The sequence below is a fragment of the Rattus norvegicus genome, chromosome 6 (assembly GCF_021556685.1).
Source record: "Rattus norvegicus strain SHRSP/BbbUtx chromosome 6, alternate assembly SHRSP_T2T, whole genome shotgun sequence".
Classification (NCBI taxonomy): Eukaryota; Metazoa; Chordata; class Mammalia; order Rodentia; family Muridae; genus Rattus; species Rattus norvegicus.
In genome coordinates this window covers 45,860,560-45,870,198 of record NC_141539.1, presented here as the reverse complement: position 1 = coordinate 45,870,198, position 9,639 = coordinate 45,860,560, and the positions used below count along the sequence as shown (strand labels likewise).

At 46.7% G+C, this 9,639-nt stretch overlaps 1 protein-coding gene across 2 annotated transcripts in view; it reads left to right on the top strand.

Moving 5' to 3' along the window:
- LOC148005153 (uncharacterized) overlaps positions 1–9,639 on the top strand; it is an 83,759-nt gene that overhangs the window by 2,022 nt on the left and 72,098 nt on the right. The window contains exons 2-5 of one of the 2 annotated variants that reach the window (XM_087555074.1): positions 7,484–7,568; positions 8,280–8,453; positions 8,835–8,930; positions 9,326–9,457. In XM_087555074.1, the coding sequence (XP_087411200.1) occupies positions 7,484–7,568; positions 8,280–8,453; positions 8,835–8,930; positions 9,326–9,457 (487 nt within the window). The remainder of the gene's footprint in view (positions 1–7,483; positions 7,569–8,279; positions 8,454–8,834; positions 8,931–9,325; positions 9,458–9,639) is intronic. The other variant, XM_087555076.1, reaches the window with a different exon arrangement.

Genomic DNA, 9,639 nt, shown 5'->3' with positions numbered 1-9,639 from the left:
TTCTCTAACTTCTCACTTTGCCCTCAATTAGATGTTACTTTTAAACGTGGCTGCTTTCTTCTACAAACCAATCTTATGTTCATTATTAGGGATTAAAGGCATGTCTATATTCCATTCAGGTTGTACTATAATCCAGAGTGTGTCTGTATTTGGTCAGATCATATAGACCTAGAAAGTCTTTGGGTGTGATCCCTTGCCAGAGTAGCCCTGTTGCTGGATTAAAATCCCTTTACAATGTGATTTGGTGTTTTGCCTGCCTGCATGTCTCTGTGTGGGCATCAGGTCCTCTGGAATTGGAATTACAGACAGTTGTGAGCCACCATGTGGGTGCTGGAAATTGAACCTGGGTCCTCTAGAGGAACAGTCAGTGTTCTTAACCACTGAGTCATCTTTCCCACACCTATTCACTTATTTTTTTTTTTTTTTTGGTTCTTTTTTTCGGAGCTGGGGATCGAACCCAGGGCCCTATTCACTTATTTTTAAATTATGGGTATGTGTGAGTATGTGCACATGAGTGCAATGCCTTCAGAGGCTTGAGGCTTCTGGTTCCCTGGGAGCTGGAGTTGCAAGTGGTTGTGAACCTCTGGTTATGGAGGCTCTGGTCCTCTTGGAAAGGCAGATGTGCTCTTAACTACAGAGCCATGTCTCCAGCTCCTCTGTGTTTGAATGGAAGGGTAACACAATGTGGAAATTCCAGGTTGGAGGGAAGCTTAGTGAGGGCAGGAAGGACTTTTGGAGGAAGTTGGCTCCCACTAGATTATACATTTCTAGGGGTCAGATGTCTTGTTAGGGGGTCAGAGGTCTTTTGTCCTCCTGGGATCACCAGTGTTCAGCTAGGAGCATGGCAGGCAGCAAGCAATCTGTAAATGTTTGCCGAAGACTGATAAAAATAGAATACAGCTGTAGCGAGGTCAGCTTTAGGAAAGAGCACGTTTTATGCAGAGTGGAGAGTTTCTCAGAGCTACTAGGAGAGCCTCTGCCACAAGGAGTTCAGAGAGATCCAGTGCTGGAGAACAGGCATGGCTAATTTTAAGGCCCCTTTATCCAGCCTCTGTTAAATGTCAAACCCTCTCTATACTTTTGCTCACGTAAATCTCATATCAGATCTGTAGGGTATGGCCAAGAGTATACTCAGAATGGCATAGAACACTCTGGACACTGAGGCAGGACCACCAGAAGTTGGAGGTCAGACTGGGTTACATAATGAGAGACCAGTTTACAGATCAGAAAATCGGAGAGATGGGCTCAGTGGTTTAAGAGCACTGACTGTTCTTCCAGAGGTCCTGAGTTCAGATCCCAGCAACCACATGGTGGCTCACAACCATCTGTAATGAGATCTGATACCCTCTTCTGGTGTATCTGAAGACAACAGCTACAGTGTACTTTTGAAAAGAGAAAATCAAAGATCAGTAAGATTACAAAATTTACCCAAAGGGGCTAGCTAGCGAGTGGTAGAGACATGATTTGAGTTCACAGCTGGATAACTCACTTTGGTATTTGGATCCTTGAGCAGCTTGACCACTGACTGTATTTTCTACAGTCCAAAGGAGTTGGGCCAGTGAAGGAGTGTGACTTATGACAGATGCCAGGCACTCCAGACTAACGAAAGAGCTTGAGCGCACCCATCTGGGGAAAAGGAGAGCAGCTAGTCAGTCTTTCCACAGTCACATAAAAAACCTAGTTATGTGGCTGTAGCCCAAGTCTACATCATCTCTGCACTGTCTGAGCATTTTTCCGGTGCTGGGCTATCTGTCAGGAACTCTAACTCTGACAAGGACATCCTGGAGTACTAGGAGCTCCCCGGTTGATGAAGATGTATGACCAGGAAGCATAAGAATGGATCGAACATGTCTGATACACCATGACAACATAGAAGAGGAGTGGGAAATCATAACTGACTTTGGGGTTTGTTCCCACATAACCCCGGAAAGCTATCTGGAACAGTGAGTGAGGTATGAAGACTCTGAAAGCTGGCTTTGTGGCCACCCAACAGGCTGCCTTCAACTAGAGGATCCTTGGTGCCGCTCACTAGGGAGAGCCATGTGCTCAAAATCAATGCCCAGTGAAATGGTTATTAGACATGGCCTTTGGGAGACAACTAGGCAGAACCTCTCAAGAACTGGGATGCCCTCATGACAGACACTGAAGGGAACATGGATAAAAAAAGAGCAGTTGGTAGAGTGCTTGCCTAGTGTGCACGAAACCTTGGTTTCATTTTCATCACCATATGAACCAGATGTGGTAGCATGCTTTTGATCCCAAAGCACTTGGGAAGTGGAAGTAGGAGGGTCAGAAGTTCAGGGACATCTACAGCTAAATCGTGAGTAGTAAGTTTGAGGTCAACTTGGGATACCTGAAATCTAGAGGTGATCGGAGGGAGGGAGGAAAAGAGGAGAGAGGGAAAGAAGAGAGAGAGGGGGGGGAAGGGAGGGGGAGAGGAAGAGGGAGAGAGAGGGAGGGAGGGAGAGGGAGAGAGAATAAGAACACAGGAGAGATCTCTTATTTCTTCTACAATGCAACAATGAGTCATGAGTCTCAGCATTGCCATTACGTGTGTGTGTGTGTGTGTGTGTGTGTGTGTGTGTGTGTGTGTGTGTATGTAGGGGGTTGCTAGAAATGCAGGTTCTATGGCTCTATCCAGAACTAACAAATTAAAAGCTCAGAGGTTTGAGTGTATGCTGTAAGGCACTGGCTGAGTCCTGGTAGGAAACTAGCTCCTCTAGGCTCTGCAAGTATCCAATCCCCTAAAATCAATACTTTGTTAAATCAAAGCCCAGTTAACTTTTCTGCTGTGACATTTGGGGATTGAAGACCTAGAACAAACATGGATGGAGTCCCTGCTCATTTCATGCCAATTTGACACAAGCTAGAGTCATCTGATAGGAGGGAACCTCAATTGAGAAAGTACTCCTATGAGATCCAGCTGCAGGGCATTTTCTTAATTAGTGATCAAGGGGGGAGGGTCCAACCTGTTGTGGGTGGTGCCACCCCTGGACTAGTGGTCCTGGGTTCTGTAAGAAAGCAGGCTGAGCAAGCCATGAGGAGCAAGGCAGTAAGCAGAACCCTTCATGACATCTGCATCAGCTCCTGCCTCCAGGTCCCTGCCCTGACTTTCTGTCCTGACTTCCTTTGATGATGAACAGTGATTTGGAAGCATAAGCCAAACATATCCTCTCCTCTCCAAAGTTGGGTTTGGTCATGTTGTTTCCTCACAGCAATAGTAACCCTGATTAGGACACAATTGGATACGTTCAACAAGCAGGCATGTTGTAATGGACAGAATGAACTTTGGAGACAGGGGAAATGGATGGTGCTCCACAAGGAGAGTGTTTAAGGCCTTTGTGTTTTGTTCACTTCTGCTTTCTTATAGCTGCTGTTATAACTAGAGAGGTTCCTAAGTATTGCTTCATGCTATAGAGAGAATCTCTGTGCACACATTGAGGATTGTCTTATTCAAACCTTTATATCTTTCCTCCCTTTCCTCTTCATTTCTTTCTCCTCCTGCTTCCTTCACCTTCTCCCCTTCCTGCACCTTCCTCCCTTCTTCTTGTTCCTCTCCTTTTCCTCTTTCTCCTTTCCTCTTCCCTTTCATCCTCTTCCTCATCCTCTTCCCCTTTCTCCTCTTCTTCTCTCTTCCCTCCTTCTTCTCATCCCACTTCTCCTCCCCCTCTCCCCTTCCTGCTCCCCTCCTTCCCTTCTTTTTTCTGTTCCTCTCCTTTCCCCCTCCTTCCTCTTCTTCCACCTCCCCCTCTTCCCTTTTAGCCCTTTCCTTCTCTTGTTGTTCCTCTCTCTCCCCTCCCCTTCCTCCTCTTCTTTCTCCTTCTTCCCCTCCTTATCTGCCCCCCCACTTCCCCTATGTCCCACTCCTACTCTTCTTTAAAACAAGGCCCTACCTTCATAGCCCAGATGGGCCTTGACCCCACTGTGTAGCTCAGGCTCTCTGTGAAGCCCAGGTTGCCCTGGAATTTGCGATCCCCATGGTTCAGCCTAAAGTGACTTTTCTTTCATGGAAGTCCAGTTCTGAAGTGTGATTGCCCCCAACTCCGCACTGGGATTTTGAAGGAAAGTCTTGTCAGATGAATCACATTAATCTTTTTCTGTTCCATTTGCTTTAGTTGGTTTGGTGTTATTCGGTTGACTGCTAAACGTGCCCTGTTTAACTGTTAGTCTTATGCACACGACCTCTGGGGGTCTATTCTGGCTTCACCTCTGATTCCTTCACACCTTCATCTAATGTTCCCTTTCCGAGAATTGCCTTATAGAGAATGTGTCGTCAAGTTCCCTGACTCTCCACCAGGTGGAGCAAGTTCACCTCAGGAGTTCAGCCTCTGTCTCTGTCTGGCCTTTCAGTGAGAGAGAGAGAGAGAGAGAGAGAGAGAGAGAGAGAGAGAGAGAGAGAGAGAGAGAGAGAGAGAGTGTGTGTGTGTGTGTGTGTGTGTGTGTGAATTCAGGAGTGCATGTATAGATTTTGTTTTGTTTTGAATGTGAAAGATAGCTATGAAGTGGAGTGGAGGGGGTTCAGTTAGATCTGGACTTAAATAAGGTTTTAAATGAGGGAATGTTATATCAGGCCTCTGATACACTGTAATAGGGAGTCTCATGTATCCCAGACTGGCCTTAAAACTTGCTTTGTAGCCAGGGATGGTGTGCACCATTTTGTCTGATTTAATAGAGAGCTGGGGACTGAGCTCAGCACTTTGTTTATGCTGGACAAACACCCTACCATTGAAATACATTCCAGCCCCAGACTTAGTATTGATGAGGGTGGAGTTTAGTATTAATACCTCTTGTTAATAGACTGCCATATGCAGAAACAAGTAAAAGCCTGCTGCTATGGGTTAAGGGTCCCTTCCCCCAACCCCCATCAGCCACATCAGTATTTAAAAACATGGCCTTATTTGTAGAAGGCATATTTAAAAAGAGTTAACATCAAATGAGGTTGTTAGGGTGAGACCTGATCTTATATGTCTAGTATCATTATAAGAAGAAATTGGTACACAGAGGGGCTTAGAGAAAAGACATTGTTAAGAAACATAAAGAAGAAACGAGGCAATAAGAGGAGCTTGAACAATTTTTCCTGGAAGCCCAGAGACGAACCCACACTTTGATCTGGGATCCTTTTTAGTCCCCACCTGTGAGTCATAAGCCTTTGTAATGGCAGCCTTAGTAAACATTCACCCTTACATCTCAGGATCATTTAAAGGAAGCTGGACATAAGTGGTTCCCAATGGGGAGAGAAGCACCCCGCCCCAGTGCCAGTTAACTACATAAATGGGGTGCAATTCACAGACATCAGAGAACAAACTTCAAGGACCCTCAAGTCATTTAAAAGCCTTCTTTGTATAGAAACAAGCCACAGGCGACTCATACACGATTCTAAACCGCCTGACAGACGTAATTGGAGGTTTCAAAAGCCACATCCACTTTCGTGCCAGGTACAACTTCTTAAATAAGTGCCACAACTAGAACTGGATGAAGGCTCCATTTATATTTATTTACTTTAAAATATTTACTTATTGTGTGTGCCCAGATATACAAGTACACAAAGACACTAGCAAATGAAACTGTATCTGGAAAAGTGGCGCAAAAACACGCGTGTGGTAAAAAGCAAAAGGCCTGGGAGGTGCTGGGAGGTGAGGAAACACTGAAGGGGATTATGTCATCCAATGGAGGAATGTTTGTGTTACAAGGTACATGGGAGAACATTTGGTATGTGGAAAGCATCTGTGGAGAGCCATGAATGTGTGTGGGAAAGCATTTGTGCTGCATGCATTTACAGATGTAGCTGTATTGGAGCACACATGAATGGACACGTAAGAAGAAAATGTACAGGGAGATGGGCATTATGAATGAGGCAGAGAGGAATGCAAGTTTGAGAGAGAATGTGTGCGTGAGCGTTCAATGGAAAATGCTAGGCAAAGAGACAAAGGTGTCCAGAAGCCATGTCTAATTGCCTGGCTGACCTCATGGCCTCTGGGGAGAAGACCTCAGATCACTGAATGGGCTGGGAGACTGACAGGTCCTTGATAAGTTTGAGGCTGACCACCACAAGTTTGGATTTGGCCCCATTCTTGTCAATAACATTTGGAATAAAGTCAGTTTAGTTCATTTAATAATATATTTTTATAATTAATCCTTTTTTTTCAGTTTTGGTTCAAGTTCAATAAAGACATAAAATCACTGGGTCAGGTTCAGCCCCAGGAACAAGAAAACAAAGCGGTTCCCTTTGTGCTGGTGTTTTAAGTTAATGAACTAGGAACTAGGAATGATTCATTAGGCTGGAAAACAATCGACGCCTTTTTTAGTGGGCCCACTTTGTTTTCTAATTAATTCGTAATTGGTAGGAGGCTATGCATTTCCAAGATTCATTACAGATTTTCAAAGATAGGATTCAGTGTTTTTCCCCAGTCATTATAATAACCAGTGAAGGTTTGCAGGCAGCGTTGTTTAGGTGCTCAGGAGACTGTTGGATTTATACACAGACACATGAGGAAGAAGTGTATATAGGAGGATGGGGAAGTGAGGAGGGGGATATATGTGTGAGGGAGTGACTTTTTTTTTCTCCCAAGGGCAATACCGTGGTCATATTAAGTTTAATGTTGGTTGAAAGTGTTTATCCTTTGTGACCGGGATGGCCTGGTGAATGAGAGGAAGCCATTTGAAGTCTCTTTCTTCTGCTGCAAGCTGACTGCTGTGGGTGGGCCTGTTCAGCTTTGTTAGGCTCGATTTTTGCAGCCATGAGCTAAGTCTGGCGCTATTTATTTATCTGTCAGTTTATTTAACGCGCACTGGGGATAGACTCTGGGGCCATGTACTTGCAAGGCAAGCATTCTTCCACTGACCTGCACCCCAGCCTCTTTCCAAGTATTTAAAAGGTTACATTTTAAATACTTATAAAAGGACTTTGCCTCAATGCCAGGGGAAAACTTTAAACTACTCCTTGCCTTTAGAAAAAAGTTTGCTGACTTTTCGCTCTGTATTTTGTTTGCCAGATAAGCTGTCAAAATGTAAGGGTGCCTTCAAGCAAATAACTCTCCCACCCACAGACCATGCAGGCAGTGCTAGTTAAATGCAGGAACACACACCCGCAGACATTCACACCTACACACACATAAATACATATACATACATAGACTGATAGATACACACACAGACACAGACACAGACACAGACACACACACACACAGACACACACAGACGCACACAGAATATGGGAAGTTACGAAGAAGGGTTTCAATAGGAGGAAGATGAGACAATATTGGGGTGGGGGACTATGATCAAAGTATATTATATATGTATACACATATGACATTTTATATATAATAGAATCACATATATGTATACAATATATATGTAAAATTAAAAGCAGCTGCAGTTTCTAACCCAAACCATGAAGTAAATATGTTGGTCACTGTCAATGCGACAGTTACTCTGTAATTCGAGAGTGCTGACTTCAGTCTTTTTCCTCCTCTTCTATCAACAGAATAGAAACTTCAGTTGTCCCTGGCTCCTGACAGGGAACTCCTCAGCAGTTCCAGCGAAGGAACTGGCTGTGTCTGTAAGATCAGGTAAATCTTGGGAACATTCTCATAAGCAAAACAGAACAAAGGGTCCAGGTTACAAAACGGAACAGTTTGATCCCACAGGGAGAGCTGCAGTGCTGATAAGGGCTGTGTCTGCCTTCCAGCAGTAACTAAGTAACTAAGTAAGTACCTTCTGGTCCAGCATGGAAGGTTGGCTCGGGAGGAAAGAGCTGCAGTCTAGATGGCTGTCTGAGGGCTCCAACTGTATGGGATTTTTGTTTTGTTTTCTTGAGCTGCAATTTTACTTAGCACAAGCTAGCCTCAAACTCAAGGTAGCCAAAGGTGACCTTGAACTTCTAATCCTCCAGTTCCCATTTCCTGGGGGTGGGGGTGGGAATGCCTTTACAGGCATGGGTCACCATACCTGGCTTATGTTTATGCAGGGCTGGGGAACTCACTCCATCCTAGGCAGTCTATCAACAGGGCTACAACTTCTTGAAATAATTTCATTACACAAACATCTGCAGCCAGTTAGGCTTGGCTGGGTTGTAGGTAGACACAGGGCTCATCATGTTACTGTTCCTAGTTTGGCCTGTGCTTGGAATATTTCCTAATTAGAATAGGAAGCTGATGCCTCTGCCATTAGGACAACGGGGATGCGGGAGCATTTCTCGACCTGCCCACTTTTGTGAAAGATTGATCCTTATTCTCTTATTGTCTCCTTCTCCAGTCAGACAATCTCCCTGTTTTTTTTAGGACCTTTGGCTATGAGACTGGCTCAAGCCCTCTGCGATTACTACTACTACTACTACTACTACTACTACTACTACTACTACTACTACTACTACTACTACTACTATTTTATCAGTGTGTGTTGCAGATTGGGGGGCAGAGGACAGCTTGCAGCAGTTGCTTCTTACGTTTCCTCATGTGAGTAACTGGGATCCAACACAGGATTCCAGTTTTTGGCTGCATGCTCCCATCTGAGCTATCTCACTAGCCCTGCTGGGGTTCCTGAATGGCTGGAGGGTACAAGGTACTGGGTACGTCTCCGGCAAGTTCTGAAGACAGGGGGCTTTTCAGAAAAGGGAGGAGGAGGGGGAAGGAGGGAGAGAAAGAGGAGGGGGAGAAGGGGGGGGAAGGAGGGGGAAGAGGAGGAGGAGGAGAAAGTATTGATAGCCATGGGTTCCTTCTGTGGTCTGGCTTCCTGAACTTCCCCCACTTTCTCTGCTGGCTGCTCTCGGCCACCTCTGTGTTGCCGAGGCCAGAAAGGTCTGCACTGGCAAGTGCAGGTTTGTTCCTTCCCTCCAGTGTTCATTCTTCTGACCCACATTAGCACCGGGGAAAGTTCCGGTTCCATCGGCGGCGAGTGCTCAGGGTTCCAGGCTTTTCCTCTGCTGGTCTTAGGTAAGTTCCTTACTGTAGGGGGTTCATCAACCTCCACTGTTAGGGGCCCGAGTCCCCTACCCCTGTCTACTTGAACTGCAGGCGTGTTTCCTGAGTTCCACAGACACGCCCTGCACCCGGTGGAGGCATCTGTGAATGGGGGGGGGGGTCTCACTCACTGGTACGTCCTCCCAACCCCACCTCTTTCTGGGCATCTGTGGCCAAGCAACAAATGACCTCTGTCCCCGGAGGCTTCCGACTTCCGCACAGACCCCTCCCAAGCTGGGAACCCCGTGAGAGCCCAGGGAGGCTGTAGGTGCCTGCAGTGGGGGCGGGACGAGGGGAGCACGACACCTGCGGGGCTGGCCAGTCCCCTCCTGTGCCTACACCTGGACGGAGCCGCAGTCCCATCTCAGGTCCCCCCCAAGCACGGCGGCCCGCAAGACCCGGACGGGCGGACTCTCCAGCTCCGCGGCTCCAGGCTTTGCGCAGCGCCAACTCCGGTAGCGCGGGCTCCGAGGACGCAGGGCGAGGACAAAGGGCGCGAGGTGAGGGTGGCCGCAGGGCGGGGGGTCGCGCGCCAAGGGGTGTGGGAGGTGTCCATGTCCGTGTGTGCGCGCTTGTATGAGTGAATGAGCCAGCCAGCCAGAGCTACAGCCAGACAGAGTGAGAGCCAGAGCCAGAGCGCGCCTGGCACATGGTGAAGGCTCCGGCTGCGTAGGTAAGAACT